The 26,230-nt window shown below is 41.6% G+C and overlaps 1 protein-coding gene across 9 annotated transcripts in view; it reads left to right on the forward strand.

The window, feature by feature from the left end:
- The window catches only part of arhgef10 (Rho guanine nucleotide exchange factor (GEF) 10), a 216,685-nt gene that overhangs the window by 183,952 nt on the left and 6,503 nt on the right, over positions 1–26,230 (forward strand). For all 9 annotated transcript variants that reach the window (XM_059982019.1, XM_059982025.1, XM_059982023.1 and 6 more), the window contains 3 exons: positions 1,866–2,023; positions 13,030–13,172; positions 22,782–22,956. In XM_059982019.1, the coding sequence (XP_059838002.1) occupies positions 1,866–2,023; positions 13,030–13,172; positions 22,782–22,956 (476 nt within the window). The remainder of the gene's footprint in view (positions 1–1,865; positions 2,024–13,029; positions 13,173–22,781; positions 22,957–26,230) is intronic.

Here is a 26,230-nt window from a genome sequence, read left to right on the forward strand (position 1 = left end):
TCTATTAATTTTGTATTGTTTTTCTATTTCCTTTGAAGGATTTGTAAAGTGTTTTAATTTTTTGATATCCCAAAGCATAACAAACAACTTTCTTTTGGAGATGATTTGAAGGGTAATTTTTATCTATGGTGTGTGCAACAGATTAGCTGGTCATTCTCACGGTTGTTTGTAGGGACCTACTGTTCACTGGTCGACTGTTACTCCAACATAACCCACTTAAGCAAATCCTAACCTGTTCAAATCTGTCATCAGTGCAGCTCTGCCCCTCCTTCCTCACCCAAAAGCAGCCTTAGAAGCATACTTAGATAGACTGTGGTGAAGGGTGAAGCACTACCTCTTCTGCTCCAGCTTGCTTTACCTCATGCTTGTTTCTCCCCCTCACCTTCCCACTCCTCTTCCACACCTCCTCCCCCTTTAACCCTCCCCCGTCACCCCTATCCCATCACACTCCGCCTCATCCACCCTTCCCTTTTCCCCTATGCTCTTCATCCCCCTGCCCCATTCCTACTCTCTCACCTCCCCTTCCTCTCCTCTTCCTCCCCCAACTCCCCTACCCTTTCAACTCTCCTGCTCGCCCCTCTTATCTCCTTGTCTTTCCCACCACTATTCTCCTCCCCATTCCTTTTGCTTGCCTCCCCTCATTTTCCCATTCCTGCCATTGTGAACAAGTCACAAAGGTAGGCTGCCAACAGGCATCAACCTGTCACCTGGAATAGTGCGGCTCCAGATTGTTGCATTATTTAGAAAACATCTCTGTTGTGAAAGTACTGTCCTGAATTGAAGAACATTTTCAAGCTCACTGTTTCGTTTCTTCATCTTTGTTCAAGTGAAATAGGGGAATTATGTTAAACTGTGATCTTTTCTGACATTTACCCCAAGGCAAGTCCAATTTTTCTCAGTTATTCTGCTTTGATGGACCTTGTTGCTGTAGTTCTGAAGAGATTATCAGTGAATAAGGCAGAGGAAAGTTTAGCTGAGAGGCAAGACACATTGAAGGTGGGCCGATATTAACAGAATGGGGTAGGGATGAGCTTTGTGTAGAATGACTGATGATGAATTACCAATCCAGTTTTCTGTTTTTTATTTCCTTTGATCTTGTTCAAATAAAGACCATGACATAGAGGCAGAATTAGGCCATTCAGCCCATCAAGTCGACTCCACCATTCCAACATGGCTGAATTACTATCCTTGTCAACCCTATTCACCTTCCTTCTCCCCAAACTAATCGTTGACACCCATACTAATCAAGAACCTATCAGCTTCCACTCTAACTATACCCATTGACTTGACATCTGGCATGAATTTGACAGATTCACCATTCTCTGGCTAAAGAAATTCCTTCTCCACATCTATTAGAAAGGGATATCCCTCTATTCTGAGGCTGTGCCCTCTGGTCTAGACTCATCTACTGTAGGAAACATCCTCTTCACCCTGTCTTGGCCTTCCAATATTCAATAGGTTTCAATGAGATCCCCCCCTCATCTTCTAAGCTCTAGCAGTTACAGGCCAAGAGCTATTTAACACTCCTCATACATTAATCCTTTCATTCCTGGAATCATTGCCATGATCTTCCTTTGGGCAATCTCCAATACCAATACATCTTTTCTGAGATGAGGGGCCTAAAAATGCTCTCAATACTCCAAGTGTGGTCTGACCACACTTAGTTAGAGATCAGAATCAGATTTAGCATTCTGTAAAACAAGCAGCCAATTTTCTGTGGTCCATTTTATATTGTGAGTTCTGTCTATATGAATGATGCTCAGTAATATTGTAGTAAGGTGTTTCCCTGGGCAATAGATACCATGAGGTGGAATTGGTTGGGCTATATCCATGTGAGAGCATTCCATCCTGTTTGTATTCTGCAGCATCTCCGTGTACAAGAGCAACCAAGCATCAAAGAAAGTGCGTCTTCAGCATTTCTTTGCTCCTGACAAGTCAACGGTGGTGAGCCTGGTCTATGGGTTTCGGTGCCTGTTTGCCGGACTCGTCAATGGAAGCATCTCCATCTACACAAAGGCAGAAGGTAGGTGAATTTCCCCGTTTCCCCTCTGGATGGGAAGATTTCCCTGATCCTTCAAATTGCAAAAGCATGAACTTCTCTTACTGTTCGATAAAACACGGACAAAGAATACTTGATCCCCTCTTTCCCCATCCTGACAAAGGGTCTCGGCCCAAAACGTCGACAGTGCTTCTCCTTATAGATGTTGCCTGGCCTGCTGTGTTCCACCAGCATTTTGTATGTGTTGCCCCTCTTTCAGATGGTTTCACAGAAATAAAATGTACTATAATCACTACCATCCACTCTCAAAGCTGTAGGCTTTACCTACACGAATTCTCATAAGCCAACCAACAGATAATAAGTGCTGGCATTTTGCACAAGTCGATATTGTGGAGGAGAATCAGAATTACGTTTAATATCATTGAAATGTGTTGCTTTGAGGCAGCACAACAGTGCAATATATTAAAAATACTATAAATTACAATAAGAAATATGATAAAAAATTAAATAACTAATGCAAGTGAGAGCAAAAATAGTGATGTAATGTTCATGGATTCATTGTCCGTACCCCAACAGGTCAGTTCTGCCATTCCATCAAGGCTGATTCATTTTCCCTTCCAAAACCATTCTTTTGCCTTCTCTCCACATCTTTTGACACCCTTGCTCATCAAGAACCTGTCAACCTCCACTTTAAGTACACACATGACTTGATCTCCAGAGGCAGTAGTGTTACAGTTACAGAGAAAGTGCAGTGCTGGCAGAAAATAAAATGCAAGGACTATGACAAGGCAGACTGTGTGTGGAAGCGTCCATCTTATCATACAACAGGTCGAATAATGAGTTTCAGAACATTGTGATAGAAGCTGTCCTTGGGCCTGGTGGTACATGCTTTCTCCCTCCCAATGGGAGGAAGAAGAAGAGAGAATGATAGGGTGATGTCCTCAACTCTGCTCATAGGTATTTCAGTTGCCATACCAACCTGTGATACATCCGAATTGAATGGTTTCTGTGGTGCATCTGTTTTTGAAAAAAGTAGTGAAGTTCAATCTTATAAACTTGCATCAGGTCTCCTCAGCCTCTGATGCTCCAGAGAAAGCAACACTGGCTTGTCTGACCTCCGAAGCAGGCAGCATCCTGGATTAGCACATCATAGGCCAAAGGGCCTGCATTGTGCTGTACTGTTCTCTGTTCTATGTTCAGATGAGTCAGTACATTGATCCTGTAATGGACAGAACCTGTCAAAGCATCAAAGCCCTTGGACATTGACAGGGCGGGCGCAATGATCATTCTGTCTTCCAGTCCACCATTGCCAATCCTCATCTCCTCTGCATCTCTTGTGGGACCATGGGCGCCACGGTAGCATTGCAGTTAGCATGATGCTATTACAGCTGCTGGTGTTGGAGTCGTCTGTAAGAAGTTCATACATTCTTCCTGTGAAGTCCATGGGTTTTCTCTGGGAGCTTCGGTTTCCTCCCACGGTCCAAAGACGTACCAGTTAGTTGGTGTTGTTTTAGGAGATTAATTGGTCATTGTAAATTGTCCTGTGATTAAACTAGGGCTAAATAGGTGTGTTGTTGGGTGGTGCAGCGATTTGGGCCAGAATGGCCTGTTCTGCACTGTATCCCTAAATAAAATCAATAAATAAACTGACCTCCAGCAGAAATAACTGTCACTGGACTACAGACACAATGAACATCATAAAACAAATGCCTTGTATGTTTTCTCTGAGAATAAAAGCAGCTTCTAGTATTGACTGGGTAACTCTGTGTGCTAATGTTGAAAAGGATCATTCAGAGCATGTTTGCCAGGCCCCTGTAATATCCCCAAGACTGAAGGAAGAGCAGGATTTTCTTTTTTTTTAATCAGACACTCAAAGTTAAACGTTCAAAGGAAATTTTATGATCAAAGTTTGTATACCATGACATTTATTTCCTTGCAGGCACCCACAGCAAAATAAAGAAATACAGTGAATCCTGGTTAATTGGGACACATCAAGGCCAGGACATTTGGGCCCAATTAAGCAGCTTTCCAAATTACCCAAAGTTTCATGGAAATAATTAAAAGGTTTAGAAAAGACAAACTGCCATTTAACTTAGTAACAAATTAAGTATTTAAATGAAATACAGAACTAATTAGAAAACTACCAATACTGCTACAGTCATACTATAAAATTGTGTTTTAGTTCCTAATAGTGATCAGTGGAGGAATTTATCCAATGTACACTACCGTGTTATTTTGATTGACGGAAAACGAACAAAATAACCTCAGACACTTCATGCAGATAATGGATTGAATTATACAATACTTTGTATCCTCCAAATCTTCATTTTCATCGTAATATTCAAGATGATTGCCGATACCTTCAAATTCCTCATAATTCTTAACTTGCTGAAGTAGTGAAATCATTTCATTTTCAGTCCCAGCCGTTTCTAGCAACTTCAAGCCTAAATGCTTGAAACTGCAGTGAGCAAACTAGAATTGTCTGAATTGTCGTAATGCTTATTTCTGGCCAACTATCATTAATAAAAAGCAAACACATGCAACTGATGCTATCTAAAAACTATTCGCTCTAAGCACAGTCTAACAATGCACATAACTGATGCTAGTTAGAAACTGTTTGGCAACAGTCTCCTGTCCCAATTAAGTGCATAGCATCTTAATAAATTAAGGGAAACCCAACTGTTTTCTCAATTACCTTTTGTTCTTTAGGAGTTGTCCCAAATGACTGGCTGTCCTGATTAACCAATGGCCCAGTTAACCAGAATCCACTGTATAGTGGAATCGACAAGAAACTACACACAACAAACACCCAATGTGCAAGAGAGGACAAACTGTGCAAATCATAAATAAGCAAACAAACGAATAATACATGAGCTGAAGTCCCTGAACCTTCATATAGTTTTCCGCATCTTTTCACAATTCACTCTGCTTCTATTTGCTAGAAATCAGTATTTAAATTTCAGCAAGATTGTAAATTCTGATGCTGCGTCTCTGTAATTAAACAGCCTCTGACAGCTTGGAGACCACCCCTGATTCAACCAGTGACCTACTTCAGAGCAGATTAACAAGAAAGACAGTGGACATGTTGGTGCCGTGGGGGATTCCTGTCAGTGCAGAAATCAGGATGACGTGGTGAATTGTAATTGCTTTTGGGCAGAAGCAGACCACCAGATTGCCTTCTGCTGCTCCCATTTCTTATTTTCTGATGTTCTTATTATCGTCACATGTACTAAGATCCAGTGAAGAACTTGTCTTACCTACTAATCATACAGGTCAATTCATTACATAGTGCATTGAGGTAGTAGTACAGGGTAAAACAATAACTATGGGACTCTCTTCTTGCGGACCAGTTCAGAAACACTATTTGCTTGTGGTTACCATTTGCATGATTTTATTTCATTGCACGTGGGTATTCAGTGGTCTTTTATGGGTTATTTTGTTCTTTTTGATGGGCGTGATGTAGTTTTTATTCACTTCACATTAAGTGTTAGACAGTATTCTATATATATGGGTTTTTGGGGTTTCTTTGTTTTGTGGTTTGGAGGTGGATCTCAAGGTTGTATAATGTATACATACTTTGATAATTAATTTAGTTTGAATAATGCAGCCACAGTAACATTGCATTCTGGACAGCCGTGTGGGGCACCACGGTAAGACAGTGGTTAGTGCCATGCTGCTGCAGCTCAGAGTTCAGAGTTCAATTCTGGCGTTCTCCTAAAGAAAGTTTATACATCTTTCCCCGTGCGTGGAATCCCTCTGGGTTCTCCAGTTTCCGCCCAAAGTCCAGTGACATACCAATTAATTGAACATTGCAGTTTTCCTGTGAGTAGGCTAGAGTTAAATCAGTGAGTTGCTGGATAGTGCAGCTTAGTAGGCCAGACGGGACAGTTCTGTGCTGTATCTCTTTTAAAAAAAAAGGATGAAGTGTAACAAGTATAACCTTGCTGAAGTCCATGCCATCCACCAAAATCTGAGGGGAACCAATATTCTTGCAGACAGGTTTACTCGAGCTGTTGGGAGTGGCAGGGGATGGAAACCATTATGACAGAGCCGAGGATGAGCCAGCAGGTTTATTAATAGGTGATGGATGTAACATGAATTAATGGAAGGACAGACCAACGATTGGGTGCAAAAGCAGACAGAACAAAAAGTTAAAATTGTACCAGACAGGCAAAATCCACAAGGGCAAAGAACACAGGACTGAAGATGCTGTATTTAAATGTGTGTAGCATTCAGAATAAGGTGGACAAACTCAACGCACAGTTAGAGATTGGTGGGTATGATGTTGTGGGTATCACTGAGTCATGGCTAAGAGATGGCTGTAGTTGGGAGCTTAGTATCAAAGGATATCCTTTGTATCAAAAGGACAGGTAGGAAGGCACAGGCAGAGATGTGGCTCTGTTGTTAAGAGATGGAATTATATCTTTAGAAAAAGGTGATATAGGGTCAGAGAATGTTGAATCTTTGTGGGTGGAGTTAAGAAATTGCAAGAGTAAAAAAAAGCATTATGGGAATCATACATAGGCCTCCAAATAGTAGCCAAGATGTGGGGTTGAGATTGCAAAGGGAGCTGGAGAAGGCATGTAATGAGGGTATTGTTACAATTGTAATGGGGGACTTCAATGTGCAAGAGCATTGGGAAAATCAGCTTGGTGTTGAATCACAAGAGAGAGAATTTGTTGAATGCCGACGAACTGGCTTTTTAGAGCAGCTTGTTATAGCTCTCTATTTTTCTGAGCTCCATATACCTGTCCAGGAATCTCTTGAAAGACACTATTCGCCTCCACCACCGTCACCAGCAGCCCATTCCACGCAGTCACTACTCTCTGCATAGAAAAACTTATCCCAGACATCTCCTGTGTACCTATGTCCAAGCACCTTAAAACTGTGCCCTCTTCTGCTAGCCATTTCAGCCCTGGGAGAAAGCCTCTGGCTATCCACATGATCAATGCCTCTCATTATCTTATACAACTCTAGCAGGTCACCTCCTATCCTCCTTCACTCCAAGGATAAAATGCCGAATTCACGCAACCTGTTCTCATAAGGCATGCTCCCCAATCCAGGCGACATCCTTGTAAATCTCCTCTTCACCCTTTCTATGGATTCCACATCCTTCCTATAGTGAAGCAACCAGAACCGAACACAGTACTCCAAGTGGGGTCTGACCAGGGTCCTATATAGCTGCAACATTACCTCTTGGTTCCTAAACTCAACTTCAAGCTTTTCAGTCCACTGTAAGTCATCCCTATAATTGCTGAGATCCTTTTCCGTGGTGAATACTGAAGCAACCTACCCATTAAGTATCTCTGCTGTCTCCTCCGGTTCCATACACACGTTTCCACTGTCACACTTGATTGGTTCTATTCTCTCATGTCTTATCCTCTTGCTCTTCACATACCTGTAGAATGCCTTGGGGTTTTCCTTAATCCTGCTCGCCTAGGCCTTCTCATGATCCCTTCTGGCTCTCCTAATTATATTCTTAAGCTCCTTCCTGCTAGCCTTTTAATCGTCTAGATCTCTATCATTACCTAGTTTTTTGAACCTTTCATAAGCTCTTCTTTTCTTCTTGACTAGATATACAACAGCCTTTGTACACCACAGTTCCTGTACTCTGCCATCCTTTCTCTGTCTCATTGGACTTACCTATGCAGAACTCCACGCAAATATCTACTGAACATTTGCCACATTTCTTCCTTACATTTCCCTGAGAACATCTGTTCCCAATTTATGCTTCCAAGCTCCTGCCTAATAGCCTCATATTTCCCTTACTCCAAACAGTTTCCTAACTTGTCTGTTCCTATCCCTCTCCAACACTATGGTAAGGAAGCTAGAATTGTGATCACTATCTCCAAAATGCTCTCCCACTGAGAGAATTGACACCTGACCAGGTTCATTTCCTAATACCGGATCAAGTACAGCCTCTCCCATGTTGTCATTGGAGAGAGTCCAGAAGTGGTTCACAAGGATGATTTTGGGAATGAAGGGGTTAACATATGAGGAACATTTGTCAGCTTTGAGCCTGTACTCACTGGAATGTATAAGAATGCAGGAGATATCTTTGAAACCTACCAAATGTTGAGAGGACTAGATAGGATGGATGTGGAGAAGATGTTTCCTTTGGTGGGGGTATCCAAAGCTAGAGGGCACAGCCTTCAAATTGAGGAGTGACCTTTTAGATCAGAGGTGAGGAGGAATTTGGAGAGAGCAGTGAATCTGTGCAATGCTCTACCACAGACTGTGGTGGAAGCCAGGTCGATGGGTATATTTAAGGGCATCAAAGGATATGGTGAGAAGGCAGCTGTATGGGGTTGAGTGGGATCCAGGATCAGCCGTGATCATATGGCGGAGCAGACTCAATGGGCTGAATGACCAAATTCTGTTCCTGTCTTTAGGTCTTATATTCTTAATGCACAGAGTCACCTCAACAAACTCAATCCCATTAATCAGTCAGGATCTCCCATCAACAAAGCTGAAGAAATCAAGTGTCTTTGACAACCCAAGTTACATTGTTTCTCATGTATGAAGAAAAGTGGATTTTCTGCAGCAGTTACATTGCTGCATTGTATTTGCTCATCGCTATAGAAACGTCTCTTTTCCTCATCTGCATCAGTCACAGGTCAGAACATTCAACACACTTTTTTGGCACAAATTAACAAGACACTTTAACCTTGTTTGTCACAACTATAAATCCAGTGGAGAATGAGAGGAGAAAAATACAGAGCCAGTTTAACTCAATGATGCCATTTCCTCTCTAACCATCTTAGAGAAGTTGAGGGAATGGGTTTGTTCTCCAGACCATGAAGACGAGTCCTTTCTGGAGGTAGTAGAGAAAGATGAGTATTGAGGAATGTTAGGGGTGTGGGTACAAATATTTGTTTTTGGAATAAGAATCAGGTTTAATATCATGGATGTATGTTGTGAAATTTGTTGTTCTGTGGCAGCAGTAAAGTGCAATACATAATAAATTCTATAATTTAAAATAAATATATAAACAAATGGGTCTGGTTAATTGGGGCATATCATGACCAGTACATTTTGCTCCAATTAAGTGGTTGTCCCAATTAGCTGAAGTTTCATGAAAATAATTAAAAAGGTTCAATGGTTCATTATCAAAGTATACAGCTCTGAAATTCTTCTCCAAATAGCCACAAAACCAAAAAAGAATAGAAAGGCAGCACGATCATCAACCCCCAAATCCCCCTTCCCACACACAAAAAAATGAGAAAGAATACTACAAAGCTATAAAACTGAAAAAAAAGTTCACAGTCCAAGTCCACATCCACAGACTTAGGCAACATTCTCCCTCTCTGTAGCAGAGCGATCTCGCCAGTGATAAAAAAGCAGTCTTCCCTCACCGGCAGCAGAATAATCCCCCAACAATTTTTTTAAAAGGGCAGGCAGCCGGCGTTTCAATCTCACTCATCGCTTTAATCGGTGAAAAGTTGGCTTGCATCCTTCTGGCTGTGAGATACCCTCATGCTGCATCTGCCTCCTGGAATCCTCCTGGAGACTGCAGAGCGCTGAAACACCCAAATGATCTCCAAACCGCAAATCATAGGCTCCAACAGCTCCAGAATCACATTCAAGACAAAAAGTAAACAAAAGACAAACTGAGGAATAAACTATACATTTAAATGAAATACAGAACAAATTAGAACACTACCAATATTACTACAGTACTACGAACTGCGTATTGGCTCCAAATAATTCGCAACAGAGAAATTCATCCAGTGTACACAATGAACAATATCAGTCCAGAAACCTTGTGTAAACAATCGACTGCCTTCATACAATACTTTCGATGATTGTGTCATCCAAATCTTCATTTTCGTTGTCATTGTAACATTCAAGGTGATTCTTTGTAGTTTCTAACTTGTTGAAGAAGTGAATTTGTTTCATTTTCACACCCGGCCATTTCTGGCATCTCCTGCTTGAAACTACAATGACCAAAACAGTTCTGAATTGTCTTATCACTTATTTCTTCACCAACTATTAATGACAGAAATCACTGCTTTTTGAACACAAACATACAAGTTGGCATTAGTTAAAAAATGCTAAGTATGGTGTAATGTCTAACAGCCACACAAATGCATGACTGATGTTAGTTAGAAATTGTGCCACCTAAGCAGCATAGTGTCCCAAATAAACAACGGGAATCCCAGCTATTTTCTGTTAGTTTTTGTTGTTTAAGAGCTGTCCCAACTATGCGACTGTCCCAATTAACCAATCACCCAACTATGTGAACAGTATATACAGGATATAAAAAGTTGGTTCATTGTCTATTCAGAAATCTGATGATGGAGGGGAAAAAATATATTCCTAAAACATTGAGTGTGTGTCTTCAGGCTCCAAAATCTCCTCTCTGAGTGATGGTGATCGTTAATGATGGATGCTCCCTTTTTGAGGCATCACCCTTTGAAAATGTCCTCAATGATGTTGAGCTAAGTATGCATGATGGAACTAGCTGAGTTTACAACTTTTTGCAGCTTTTATCTGATCCTCTGCATTGGCCCTTCCATACCAGATGGTGATGCCCTCAGTCGGAAAGCTCTGCACAGTACTTCTGTAGATTGTTTAGTGAAGTATCAAATTATCTCAAACTCCTAATGAAATATAGTCACGAGCGCTGCTTCTTTGTATCTGCATCAGTAAAGACGAGGACTGTTCTCTCTTCCACCCATTAGAGATATTTATGAAGAGTGATGCATATGCAGGCCTTAGCATTGTCAGTTGTCCCTCCCATCCGTCCAACAATCGTCTTTGACCCCCTACCATCAGGCAGAAGATACTGTAGCATTAGAACAAGAACTGTTAGGATAGAGAACAGCTTTTTCCCCCAGTCATCAGACTACTGAAGTCCCTGCCATGACCCAGGTCTCATCAAGTATGAAGCACCAATAGCATTATACTGTTTACTTTTTAACTTGTGTCATAAATGCACATTATTATTTGTTAATTTATATGTGGTAATATTACCTTGTGTTATGTTTGTGAGCTACATGTACTGTGTTGTGTACCTTGGCCCAAAGGAACGTTGTCTCGTTTGGCCACATATGTGTGTACTGTTGAATCGCAATAAACCATAGAACCATAGAACATTACAGCACAGAAACAGCCCTTTTGGCCCTTCTTGGCTGTGTCAAACCACTTTTCTGCCTAGTCGCACTGACCTGCACCTGGCCCATATCCCTCCATACACCTCTCATCCATGGACCTGTCCAAGTTTTGCTTAAATGTTAAAAGTGAGCCCGCATTTACCACTTCATCAGGCAGCTCATTCCACACTCCCACCACTCTCTGTGTGAAGAAGCACCCCCCCCAATGTTCCCTTTAAACTTGTCCCCCTTAACCCTTAACCCATGTCCTCTCGTTTTTTTTTCTCCCCTAGCCTCAGTGGAAAAAGCCACTGAAACTGAACTTGAACTTGATTAAGGATATTCAGCATGGCCTTGTGTGGGGAAAATCTTGTCTCACAGATCTGTCTGAGATTTTTGAAGAGGTGACCATGAAAATTGAAGAGGACATAATGGGGACATTATCTATATGGACTTTATGGAGCTAAATAATTGGATCATAATCCTATCTGGATATGTAACAGCTTGGTATGGCAACTGCTCAGCAAGTGACCACAAGAAACTGTAACCCATTGCGGATACAGCTCAGGACATCACAATGCAAGGACAGACATGAGTTAGCATACAGGTTCAAAATTGTTTAATGTCATATCCAGTACACAGGTATAAAGGAGAACGAAGTAATTGTGTAAAGCAGAATGAAACTAATATCATTTATAGATAAATTATATGTGGGTGAATATAGCTGGCCAAGAAATTCAGCAACTAACATTTGGAAGGGGTTTGATCTTACATTTTATGTTTACCTGTACTGCACTTTTTTACAGCTATTATACTTTATTCTGTATTGTTATTATTTTAACTTGTTCTCCCTCAGTGCATTGTGTAATGCTTTGATCTGTTTGAACAGTACATAGGACAAGACTTTCGCAGTATTGCAGTACATGTGACAATAATAATAAACCAGACAGTAATCGTATTTCACTGTTCTCACATTCCCACCAACTTCCCCAGATTCTATTCTTCACCCACACACCAAGGAGCAATTAACTCAACGACCCACTGTGTCTTCAGGAACCAGAGTATCTGAGAGAAATTTAAATGGTCACACTGAGAATGTATAAACTTAACACAACTCCCTCAGTCAGGATTAAACACGAATCTGGAGCTGTGAAACAGCAGCTCTTCAAGTTGTCACACACACAAAATGCTGGAGGAACTCAGCAGGCCAGGCAGCATCTATGGAAAAGATACTCTCTCTCTCCCATAGATGCTGCCTGACCTGCTGACTTCCTCCAACATTTTGTGTGTGTTGTTTGGATTTCCAGCATCTGCAGATTTTCTCTTGTTTGGTGATCTTTGCTTTATGTATTCAAGCTGATGAAGGGTGATGACAAAGCAGAGAAGTATCAAGAGATATCTTTCCATTTCTGTCGTGACTGACTTGCATTCAAATGATGACTCATCTTGATTACAACAACACTGTTAAAGTGCAATTCAATAAACTATGTCTATCCCTTTGATCTTTGGTTGCATCCTTGAACAGAAAGGGTCTTTGTTACAACATTAAAATGACTTCACTGCAAATCTACAGGGATAAAGAAGAAAGCTTTCCTTTGCTCAAGATGGAACATTTTAACATCACATTCTATCCATGAGCTATACTACAATTACCATCCTACAGCATTGAAACAGGCCCAGAGAGAGGATCTCAAACCAAAACACATACTGATGACCTAACCTGTGACATCCAGTGGTGAAAATTCTCCCATCCTTTCTTGAAACTTCTTTCAAGAAAGCAATAAAAATAATAAAATGTTTATGTAATGCATTGATCTTTATTTGTTTTTAACCACAAAAAAACTGCTTGCATTTGAGGTCAAATTTGGTGTCTGCACCACTTACTGTGAGAATATTGAATCCTTCAAAGACTTTCTCTCAATTCTTCTTTTGAAGATGGTTCCTGGAACACTGACTCACCAAAGGTGCTGAAACTTGGTGACCTGCCTGTTAAGTCCATCCTGGTTATGGAAGACACGATCTGGACGGCTTCTGGAGGGCAGGTTTTTATCATCAGTTCTCATACACACACACTGCAGGTAACTGCAAAATGTTTTCAATCAAATTTTATCATGATAACCTTTTTCTGTACAAATCCTTACACCTTAGTGCAGATGCAGACCATCTTGCCCAAAGCACTACTCATGTAGCCTTGGCAAAATCATTTTAATGTTTCGTGCCCCTGATGATGCTCCATGCCAACTTCAACAAGCTTCCACTTCCATTTCTTTTGCTTTTGGACCCTGCATTTGGAATGGTGCCCGGTGCAATGGTGTTTATAGTAAACAGTGATGACCTGTGAGGTCTGCGCTAACTTTCCAAAATTCAGTATCGATTCCAATCTAGTTGCACACAAAATGCTGTAGAAACTCAGCAGGTCAGGCAGCAACTATGGAGAAAATGCAGACAAACTGGCCTCTCTGCAAATAAATAGCTCCTCCATAGAGATGGTTAAGTGCACCAAGTTCCTGGGAGTTTGCATCACTGGTGACCTTACCTGGTCCCTAATATCACCTTCCTGGAAGAGAAAGCACAGCAACGCCTCCACTTCATAAGAAGATTGAGGCAAGCAAGGCTCCCACTCCCCATCTTAACTGTGTTTTGTTGGAGCACCATGGAGAGCATCCTGACGAGTTACATCTCCACCTTGGGCCAGAAGTTCCTAAAAAGGACAGTAAGAACAGCTGAGAGTATCATAGGTGTCTCCCTATCTTCCATCAGGGATATTTATCAGAAGCACTGCATTCGCGGGGCACTTAGTATTATTAAGAATCCCACCCATCCATCCAGCATCCTCTGAGATTTTATACCATTGGGCAGGAGACTACGATGCATAAAAACAGGAACAATCAGGATGGAAGCAGTTTCTTCCCCCAGGCCATTAGTCTTCTGAACTCCCAGCTGCATCATATTCAAAGTATTTAATATTAATGCACTTTAGTTTGATATTTATGTGTGATTCATCTGTAGATTTTAACCTTGCCTTCATAAGTTTCCATGTCTCATGTGCTTTACACCCTGGTTCAAAGAAATGTCTCATTTCTATATACATTATATATATATATGTATGTAGTTAAATGATAATAAACCTCACTTGTCACTTGACTTGAAAGTCGATGTTTGGGGCTGAGACCATTCATCAGAACCTTCTGAGCTCCTCCAGCATCTGCAGAATCTCTTCTGTTTCCATTGTTTCCGTGAAGTTGATCTTTTGACTGTGGATTTATTATTTATTGACAATCCCTTATTTTTCTGAATGCCACAAAAGTAAAGCTGAAGTATTGGGGGCAATGGATCACCTGATGTATGGAAGTACAGCTTGATGTACATTCTACCATTTTTTAAACATTTTTCAAAATAGCAGTAAAATTAATAAAATGTTTCATGTTATACATTAATGACAAGTTAAAGTACACAATTCCATTATATACTCAGTATTAGTTACCTAATAAAGTGACCACTGTGTATGTTCATGGTCATCTGTTGCTGTTGTCCATCCACTTCAACGTTCCCTGTGTCGCACGTTCAGAGATGCTCTCCTGCATACTACTGTTGTATTATGTGATTATATGAGTTACTCCAACCTTACTGTCACCTTGAACCAGTCTGGCCATTCTCCTCTGACCTCTCTCATTAATGAGGTGTTTTCCCCCACAGAAATGCCACTCACTGTATTTTTTATGTTTCTGTTACCATTCTCTGTAAATGCTAGAGGCTGTTGTGCATGAAAATCCCAGATCAGCAGTTTCCGAGATACTCAAACCAGCCCATCTGGCACCAACAATCATTCCTCGGTCAGAATCACTTAGATCACGTTTCTTCCCATTCAGGTGCTTGGTCTGAATAACAGCTGAACCAATTGACCATGTCTGCATGCTTTTTATACATTGAATTGCTGCCACATGATTGGCTGCTTAGATATTTGCATTGAGAAGCAGGTGTATCTAATAAAGTGAACACTGAGTGTACGTACAGTGAGTTTAATTTTATCAAAATCAAATGCATATGTCATGAAATTTGTTGTTTTGTGGCAGAAGTGCAATGCATACTGTAATAATAAAAAATCTATAAATTACAATGAGAAGTCCATATATTAAAAAAATTAAATGAGTAGCGCAAGTAAAGAGCAAAAACAGTGAGGTAATGTCCATTCATAAATCTGATGGTGAAGCGAAAGAAGTTGTTCCTAAAACGTTGAATGTGTGTCTTCAGCCTCATGCCTCTTTTTGGATATTTCGGTGAAGCTTCAGTGAAATGTAAGAACTGTACCAAGTGCACATGGAATGATATAGTATGGGTTACTCTCGGTAAACAGGTGTTTCTGACTCACAGGAAATTCAGTTTGCAGAGGGTTCTCAGCAGCAGGATGATTATCTAACCCCAAATCTTCAAACGAAACTTAAAAAAAACACTGAAATATTCAAGCTCTCATAGTTTAAACAAGCCCATAGGGTTTTCCTGATCTTGGGCCAACCTGAACAGATATTTGAGTGAAAACGAAATGCAAAAACCAATGGCATTGAAACGGTCAACCAGCAAGCACCAGCACACAGACAATACGAATCAAGAATTTCTTTCCAATTCCTTTTCACAACCCTCCTACTCACCAATCCTGTAAACAGAAAACATTTTGCAATCTAGTCTCTGCCCATTAAACCACATTTGCAAGTGCAAGTTCATGCTTGAAGGTTCCATGGTAACGATGGGCCTGTCAAGCATTTCACTTCTGCCGACTTGAAACAAGAACTTCTCTGTTTGCCTGCCCAGGGAGGTGGTGTTGTGTGATCTTTTATTTCATATGACAATCCTGTTCAGCCCTGCTCGTAATATTAAAGTACATTGAGGAGCTTTTGAGTTTGAAATCAGAGAAGTGAATTCTTACTAAATGGAGAATGAAATTATTATGTTTTGGTAATGATGACGGTGAAAAGAAAAAGAAGTTAGTTTATTATCAATGAACATATGTGCCACCATGTACTACCTTGAGATATAAGACCGCAGACCAGATTCATTTTCTTGTATGCATTTACAGGAAAATAAAGAAAATACAATAGAATTTATGGAAAAACTACACATAAACAAAGACTATCAAACAACCAATGCACAAAAGAAGACAAGTTCTACAAATTAAAATAAAAAATAGGAAATTGAGTTGGAGAATCCTTGAAAGTGAGTCAGTAGATTGTGGAATCAGTTGCAAGTTTATTGAATGAAGTTATCCATGCTGGTTCAGGAAGAGTGCATTGAACTGTAACATCAGGTGACCTGTCATCCCCTCACCTATCTGTGCCCTCTTATCAGTCATTGATAACAATTGCTTTTACTAATGCAACCTGTGGGAGTTGCCAAGTAACTTTTAATTCACCTAAGGGACAAAGGAGAGTTTGTGTGTATTGTTGTACTTTGGGATTGTCACAGGTACTGAGATGAAAGCCTTTGTTCACATTCCATCTGGGCAGATTATTTTGTATGTAACTACAATGAGGTAGTACAGAGAGCAACAGAAGTTAACAGGTGGGCCTGTACTCACTGGAGTTTAGAAGAGTGAGTGGAGGAGGGAGATTTCATTGAAAGGCCTAGATAGACTGGATGTGGATAGGATATCTCCCATAGTGGAGGAGCCTAGGACCTGACGACACAGCCTCAGAGTTGAGGGAAGTCCATTTAAAATAGAGTTGAGGAGAAATTCTTTAGCCAAAGTGTGGTGAATCAGTAGAATTTATAGCCACAGATGGTTATGAAGATCAAGTCATTGGGTATATTTAAAATGGAGGTTGATAGGTTCTTGTATTAGACAAGATGTCAAAGGTTAGAGGAGAAGGCAAGAGAATGGGGTTGAGAGGGATAATAAATCAGCCATGATGGAACTGTAGAGCAGAGTCGATGGGCTGAATGGCCTAGTTCTGCTCCTTTGCCTTATGGTCTATGGTCTTTTGGTAAAAAGAAAGGCATGTGATGAAGACTGAGCCAGGATCTCTGAAGTTAACATTGCAAGACAAGATTATTGTAGAAGGCAGGTAAGGAACTGCCAAAGTCATTTTTATTGTCATACACACGTGGTGATGTCTGTACAGGTGCAATGAAAATCCTACTTGCAGCAGATTAAAGCCATGCAGTATCAAGGATGCAAAGGGCATATCATAAATTATACAAAGCTATGCCAAAAAAGAATGCAATGGAACATAAAAGTATGAAACCCATTGTAGTGCAAAGTGGTGACACTGCACTGAGGTCTTGATGTGAGTTGTGCAGGTTGGTTCAAAAACCAAAAAGGGAAGAAACTGTTCCTGAACCTGGTGGAGTGGAACCTCAGGCTTTGCACCTCCTGCCAGTGGTAGCTACGAGAGGCTGGCAGAGCTGGGAATGCTGGGGATCTTTAATGATGGATGTGCCCATCATGTGTTGGGCTGAGTCCACTCTCTCTGCAGCTACTTATGCTCCTGCACACTCAAGAGTAAAATTGTTAAAGATAGATAACATTTGAGAAAGAACAAATGATTTTATTCATAGGAAAAAAAGCAAGTTGCTATTTCAAATTTTAAACACTGTAGTCTTTTGCCTTTAGAAGAAGAACTGGGATGATTAGAGATCAGGGATAGAGGGAGGCAGATATGCTAAGGTTACATTGTGTCATCTCATTGCCCATAAGTGATTTCTGGAGTGGAGAACTGGATTGTGATGAGCTTTGTATAGAGTTGAGAAGGGAGAAGTGATTGGTGTTACTTCCACAGCTGTGACATCAACTGTAAGATGATATTTGAACAGTTTACTGCATTCCACTGTCCAGTCAGTTCACATCAAGAGGTTTTGGTTGACCAGCTCCCTGAAAAATAAGTGGTAAGAACAGAAACAATGTTGGTGAGCAGGATCATATTCCATCTGGGAGCCTCCAACCAGATGGGATGAACATCGATTTCTCTAACTTCCAAAAATTTCTGCCCCCTTCCCCTTCTCTGTTTATTTCCATTCCACATTCTGGATCCCCTCTCACTCCTTTGCTTTTCCTCACCTGCCCATCATACCTTCTGGTGCCCTCCTTTCCTTTCTCCAATGGTCTGCTGTTCTCTCCTATCACCTTCCTTCTTCTTTAGCCCTTTACCTTTTCCATCTATCACTTCCCAGCTTCTCATTTCATCAACCTCTCCCCACCCACCCCCTTCCACCACGAGGTCTCACCCATCACCTGCCAGCTTGTACTCCTTCCCCTCGCAATATCTTATTCTGGTTTCTACAACCATCCTTTCCAGTTCTCGTGAAGGGTTTCAGCCCAAAATGTTGATTATTCTTTTCCCTCTTGACTTGCTGAGTTTTTCCAGCATTTTGCCTGTGTTGTTCTGTAGAATCTCTTGTGCTGGTGAACAGTAGTCTGCTACTAACTGGGTAATATTGCAGCTAGGATAATTTTATCACCAACACAATGTAGCTTGCAGTGGTAAATGTGAGATAACTGCTTGATTCAACAGAGATCTTTGACATTATTCTGGCAATGCTGAGTGAAGTACATGAATTAATCATGGTCATGCCTCAAACCAAATCATGAATACATCTGATTGATACATCACAGTCTCTATTCTACTTTTTTATAAGTTCATGAGGAGCAACAAGCTCATTAAATAAAATCATTAGAAAGAGGTGACATAGGGTCAGAAGCTGTTGAATCATTGTGGATGGAGCTAAGGAGCTGCAAAAGTAAAAAGACACTGATGGGAGACAGAAAATGCATGCCACAAGGGCAATGTTATAATAGTCATGGGAAATTTCAATATGCAGGTAGATTGGGAAAATCATGTTGGTGCTGGATTCCAAGAGGGGGAATTTATGGAATGCCTATAAGAAAGCTTTTTAAAGCAGGTCATAGTTGAGCCCACTAGGGGATCAGCTGTTCTGAATTGGGTGTTGTGCAATGAACCAGAATTGACTGGAGAGCTTAAAGTAAAAGAACCCTTAGGAGTAAGTGATCAAAATATGATCTTTGAGAAGAAGCTCAATGGCTGGAATTTCTGGAAACAACTCAGAAGGTACAGGATATATACATCACAAAGAGGAAGAAATATTTTAAAGACAAGATGACACAACCATGGCAAACAAGAGAAGTCAAAGCCAACATAAAATCCAAAGAGAGCGCATATAATGGAGTAAAAACTAGTGTGAAGTTAAAGCATTGGCAAGATTTTAAAAACCAACAGAAAGCAATTTAAAAAGCAATTAAGAAGGTAAAGATGGAATACAAAAGTAAACTAGCCAATAATATTAAAGAAGATACCAAAAGTTTCTTCAGAAACAAAGTGTGAAAGAGAGCAGAGAATGGATATTGGACCGCTATCCAATGATACTGGAGAGGTAGTAATGGGGGAAGAACTGAATAAGTATTTTGCATCAGTCTTCACTGTGGAAGTCCCAGGTGTCAGGGGTCATGAAGTGTATGAAATTACTATTGCTGGAGAGAAGGTTCTTGGAAACTGAAAGGTTTGAAGGTAGTTAAGTCACCAGAATCAGATAGTGTACACCCTAGAGTTCTGAAAGAGAAGGCTGAAGAGATCATGAAGGCATTAGTAATAATCTTTCAAGAATCACTAGATTCTGGAATGGTTCCAGAAGACCAGAAAATTGCAAATGTCACTGCACTCTTAATGAAGGGAGAGAGGTGCATGATAAAACAGGAGGAAATCTGCAAATGCTGGAAATACAAACAACACGCACAAAATGCTGGTGGAACACAGCAGGCCAGGCAGCATCTATAGGGAGAAGCACTGCCGACATTTTGGGCTGAGACGTCAACTGTGCTTCTCCCAATAGATGCTGCCTGGCCTGCTGTGTTCCACCAGCATTTTGTGTGTGTTGTTTGAGGCACATGATAAAGTAGGCTGTAGTCAGCATGGTTTCCTTAAGGGAAAATCTTACCAGACAAATCTGTTGGAATTCTTTGAAGAAGTAACAAGCAGGAGAGACAAAGAAGAATCAGTTGATGTTGTGTACTTGGAATTTCAGAAGACTTCTGACAAGGTGCCACACATCAGGCTACCTAACAAGCAACAAGTCCATGGTATTACTGGAAAGATTCTAGCATGGATAAAGCAGTAGCTGATTAGCAGGAGGCAAAGAGTAGGAATAATGGGAGCCTTTTTCTGGTTGGCTGTCTGTGACTAGTGATGTTCAACAGAGGTCTGTTTTGGGACTGATTCTTTTTACACTATATTTCAATGATTTGGATGATGAAATTGATGGCTTTGCTGCAAAGTTGAAGGTGATGTGAAGTTAGACGGAGACGCAGGTACTTTTGAGGAAGTAGAGAGGCTACAGAAAGATTTAGACAGATTAGGAGTTTGGGCAAAGAAGTGGCAGATGGAATACAGTGTCTGGAAGTGTGTGGTCATGCACTTTGGTAGAAGAAATGGAAGGGTTCACTATTTTCTAAATAGAAAATACAAAAAAAACGAGGCACAAAGGGAATTGGGAGTCCTTGTGCAGGATTCCATAAATATTAATTTCCTATGGTGGGAGAGTCTAAGACCGGATGACATAGCCTCAGAATAGAGGAGTGTTCTTTTAAAACGGTGATGAGGATGTATTTCATTAGCTAGAGAGTGGTGAATCTGTGGAATTCTTTGCCACAGGCAGCTGTGGAGACAGTCTTTATGTATATTTAAGACAGAGGTTGATAGTTTCTTGATTGGTAGGGCATGAAGGGATATAGGCAGAAGGCAGGAGATTGGGACTGAGAGGAAAATTGAATCAGCCATGATGATATAGCAGCTACATGGGCTAAATGGCCTAATTCTGTTCCTATCTCTTATGGTCTTATGGCGATTAATACTGAGCTTGCATGCAAACAGTTAAGGAAGTTGAAAGCAGTTAAACCAAGATTTTGCACCTTTGCTTAGATGCACTATGAACTATTCCAGTGTTTTATTTCCTGTTGCAGCCAAATTATCAGACAGCCAGGTTGGAGGAGGGAAGCGTCCCAAGGTATTTGAAAGGAGCCACACTGGGACAGGAAGATAAGTTTAAAGGAACATTTGGAAGGAGGAAGGAGAAGTGGGGAGGTTTAGGAGAATTTCCAATTCCTGATGTTTGGCAGTTGAAGGCAGAGTCATGGGTGACAGAGAGGGTAAAATTGAGGTGCTCTCAAGGCCATATCAGAAAGGATCACAGGTGCCAGAAAGTTGTAAAATCCAGAAGAGATTAATGCCCCTTCAAGATTCTCCTTGGAATATCATGCATTTGACTAAAGTTGCTATCAAAGTACTTGTATGTCAAGTAAATAATTAAATACAATAGAATTTAGGAAAAACTGTATACAAACAAAAGCTGACAAGAAAACAAAGTGCGGAAGAGAACGAATTGTGCAAATAATATTTTAAAAAATAGAAAAATACTACTGAGAACATGAGTTGCAGGTTCAGAAGCCTGTTGTAGGGTCCTGATGAAGAGTCGTGGCAGGAAACGACTGCTGTTTATTCCCTTCTGTAGAGGCTGCCTGACTTACTGAGTTCCTCCATTATTGTGTATGTATTAGTCTGGGTTTCCCAGATCTGCAGGGTCTCCAGTGTTTATGGTTGTAGGGTAGTAACAGTTCTAGAACCTGTTGAATCAAGGTGTTTGCCACCACTTCTCTCGTCAAATCTCTGGCTGGCATTTTAATTGAATTTGTTTATTTTATTCAGATTCAGTTTATTGTCATTTAGAAACCACAAATGCAATGCAGTTAAAAAATGAGACAACGTTCCTCCAGAATGATATCACAAAAGCACACGACAAAACAGACTACACCAGAAAATCCACATAACGTTTGGCAATCCCCAATCCAGAGTCTGGAGAGGCTGCTGCATATTAATATCACGCTACCATCTTAGCGCGTTCCCCGGAAAGGAGCTCCAAAACCATCAGACAAAACAAGACCAAAAACTAAAGCTACAAGACCTGCACAAAACCACATAGTTACAACATATAATTACAACAGTGCAAACAATAGCATAATTGATAAAAACAGACCATGAGCACAGTAAAAATAGTCCAAAGATGTTAAAAGACTATAAGTTCGAAAGAAATCACCACACAGTTTCCACAAGTCCTCAGGGTCCCGATAGACTCATCATCCCACGCAGGCGGCAGAAGGGAATACCCCGCTATGGACTTCCACGGCACCGCTGGACTCAGCCTCGCGGATGCAGCACACAATGAAAGCGCCCCGACCGCAGCGGACTCCGAGTCCATTGAACCTCTGAGCCTCCGACCATCCCCTCCAGCACAGCTTCTCCACGCACCATCCTCTGCCGAGTGCATTAAGACGCCCCCGCTAACGGCCACCAGCAAAGCGACCCTGAGGACTGGGGGCCTGTTCTTCCCAGCAGAGACCCGGACCTCACAGCAGCAGCAACGAAGAAAGCCTTCCTGGAGAGTGGGAAAACTCACATATTTCACGGGGAGGATATACGGACTCCTTGCAAAGCACATCGGAATTGAACTTCAAACTCCGATGCCGTGAGCTGTAATAGTGTCATGCTAACTGCTACGTTACTATGGCATCCTTGTTTTTTTTTTTGTTTGCAGGAGTTATAAAACTCACACAGTTTTTAGCCCTTGGCTGTTTTAGCATACATTTGACCCCTGGATGTTGACTCGATTTGTTGTCCGTCTCTCCATTTCAGCAACAGTTTGTAGCTCATCAGGAGGAAGGGATGCTGATCTCACACATGGCCGTGGCGGGCGTTGGGGTTTGGATTGCTTTCAGCTCTGGGTCGGCCCTCCGCTTGTTTCACACAGAGACACTCCAACACCTGCAGGACATCAACATTGCAGCTCCTGTTCATAACTTCATTCCAGGTAAATGACAAATCCATACAATTCCTCAATCATTAGAAGTTGGGAATATTTTATTGTTTTAGTTTGGTAAATGTTACTGTGCATTTCAGATGTTTTCTACACTATCTGCAATGCCACCAAACCTATACTGAATAAACTCCCACAACAGTGCCTGGGAAGTGGATCCTTTTGCACATACAGTGCATTCACCACTCTGTGACTATGATAGATAATTCTATCTCATGACGCATAGTTCCAGTTTTCCTTGCCAATGCATTGTAATATCAGACCTTGAACTTCTTACTTAGCAGCGGAAGTCCGTCGTATTAAATCGCTTATTTTAGCCAAGCATTGTTTCATTGCAGGTTCATTTTTGGATTCTTTCTCTACAAACAGACAAAAAACATCTGTGGTCAAACCATGTGAGAGTTGTGGACACAGCTCAGCACGTCACACAAGCCAGCCTTCTCTCCGTGGACTCTCTACACTTCCCGCTGCCTCAGTAAAACAGCTGACATAATCAAAGACTCCGCCCACCCCAGGCATTCTCTCTTCCATTGCATTAGCTGAAAAACACACACACTCGGCTCAAGGACGGTTTCTATTCCACTGTTATCAATATAGCTCAAAGTGGCCCTTGTCACATTATTAAAAAGTAGATCCAGTTATTATTTATTAGATACCATGCAGAATAGGCCCTTCCTGCTGTCCGAACCGTGCTGTCCAGCAATCCTCTGATTTAATCCTAGCTTAATCACTGGACAACTTACAATTGACCAATTAACCAGTCAACTGGTATGTTTTTGGACCGTGGGAGGAAACCGGAGCACCCAGAGGAAACCAGCGTGGTCATGGGGAGAATGTACAAACTCCTGGAATTGAATGCGGGTCACTGGTACTGTAAAGCATTGTGCTAGCCACTACGCTACCATGCTGATCCTATTCAAGGCCTGCATTTTCTGTCTGAAGATCTCCAGTCGACAGATCAGGAGACTGAGTGGGTGCTTTGGGGCACAATTGATTGGAGCATTGCTGATGCCATTTCCACACAGCTCCACCTTCAGTGCACACAATCCAGTGTGCCCAAGGCTAGCTGGAGAAGCCAGTAGCCCTTGTTTCTCATTCCCAGTAACACCAGAGAGCATGTGACAATTGGCAGGCAGATATTATTTGAAGACTCCCCGCTGGAACACTGATGCATTGTCTGCATCCGTCTGTCAGATTTATTAACGCTACTCTTATTTCGCACACTGTTTCTGGGTCTCACGGCCTATTTTAGAGTGGGATGCCCCCATGCTGCTGACTCAGTGTTCTTCCAAGTCCTAGGGTTTACAGTGGGGGGGCTGTTTATCTTCCAGCTGCCTCCCCCTCCTCCCCAGCCCCACCTTCTTCCTTGTCTCACAGCACAATGTGCTTTCCACACTGTTGTGAGCCATCTGGGTCACAAGCACTATTACTTAGGGACTACACACACTCCAGGTACAGGCAGACACTCCAGGTTCCTGGCAGATTGTCCCAGGCTACAGAGACAGTTGTCCCTAGGTACAGGCAGATCATACTGGGCTACAGGTGGATTCTCTGTAGGTACAGGCAGATCGTACTGGGCTACAGGTGGATTCTCACTGGTTACAGGCAGATCACACCGAGCTACAGTAGATTTTCCCTAGTACAGTTAGGTCGTACAGGGCTATAGGTAAATCATCCTGAAATATTGGCAGATTATCCCAGGTTATAAATCGATCACCTCCAGATACATGCAGATCATCCACAGATACATGCAGATTGTCCACAGATACACACAGATTGTCCCAGGTGATAGGCAGATCATCCTGGGCTTTCGGCAGTTTGTCCCAGGATACAGACAGATGGTCCCAGGCTACAGGTGGACCCACCCAAGTTACAGACAGACTGTCTGGGGCGGCAGACAGATCTTCATGGGATACAGGCATCTGGCAGATCCTCCCAGACTGCAGATGGACGCTCCTGGGAATATGACATGACAGTGCAGTTTGTGGATTCCTACACCCTGTGGCATTTTACCTTGTGTCCTCTCTGCGTGCCCCAGGGTAATGGGCCCTGCTCAGGTGTTGAGAGTGAGTAACTTCTCTAACCCAGCAGTTGAGAAACGGGGAAGGGCAGATCCTGAGGCCAGAAATCTAGAGTGATCCCGTAGTGGTAACTTTTATGTATTACACTGTACCGCTACCTCAATGCAACAAATTTCTCAACATGCTGGAGGTCAGCAATAATAAATTTGATTCTGATTCAGATCCAGTCCAGTAGGCAGGGTAATCCAGCCTCGTGGAGTAGATGATCCAGTCTGGTGGGCAGGGTGATCTAGTGGGTTCTGTGATCCAGTCCAGTGGACTGGATGATTCGGTGATATGTCTGAACCGTGAGGTGCACGGACTGTAGTCTGAATGTTGGGCCTGTCAATAGCATGCCTTCAGGGGGAAAAGCTGGCTGCTCTGTTTGTAAACATGGACTGTAGTTTCTCAGGCTAGCAAGGTGTCAGCAATTACGGACTGGAATGAACGAACAAGGCAAGCAAATGTCCTGCCTAAAGGGCTGGAACTCGGCTTCTGGAGGGGCACTGCGGCACCAGAATAAAGCACTATGTTCTCCCCTCTGGGCTATTGATTTCCACCACTGATTTTGTCTGCGGTTCCGTGAAGAAATTACACAGGAGATCCTGCAGATGCTGGAAATCCAAAGCATCACACACACTTAGTGATGGAGGACCTCAGCAGATCAGGCAGTTTCTATGGAGAGGAATAAAGACCCTTCATCAAGACCATTGTGCTTACATCATTGGTAACACTTCATGTCTGGTTTATAACACTTTCTCAAGAGAGATGTCAAAACTCGTTCAATTTACACATCAGTATTGATTATGATCACACAGCATGTCTCAATGATTCCTTATTTTGATATGAGTACACATTTAGAATAAAATGTATTTTTGCACATTTTATTCCATATCTATAACCAATACCATTATTTTAATAAAATTCTTAATTGTTTCTAATTGTGGAATGTTCTTGCATGTTGTAACAACACACCACAACAAATTCCTAATACATGTAAATGTATATGTCGAATCAAATTGATTCTTGATCCTTTTGTTTGAGATATGAACTCTTTCAAATGTGCTTCATGTTCTCCCATCGGACCACAGATGAGCGAACTGTTGCCACTTTGCTTGCAGATGTTTCCTGCTTAGCAAGCATCCATCGCTTTGCGCAGCTTCCTGTAGAGTTGAACTAATTTTGTCCTCTGGTGCTGCATCTTCACC

Source organism: Hypanus sabinus, chromosome 10 (genome assembly GCF_030144855.1).
Source record: "Hypanus sabinus isolate sHypSab1 chromosome 10, sHypSab1.hap1, whole genome shotgun sequence".
Taxonomy (NCBI): domain Eukaryota; kingdom Metazoa; phylum Chordata; class Chondrichthyes; order Myliobatiformes; family Dasyatidae; genus Hypanus; species Hypanus sabinus.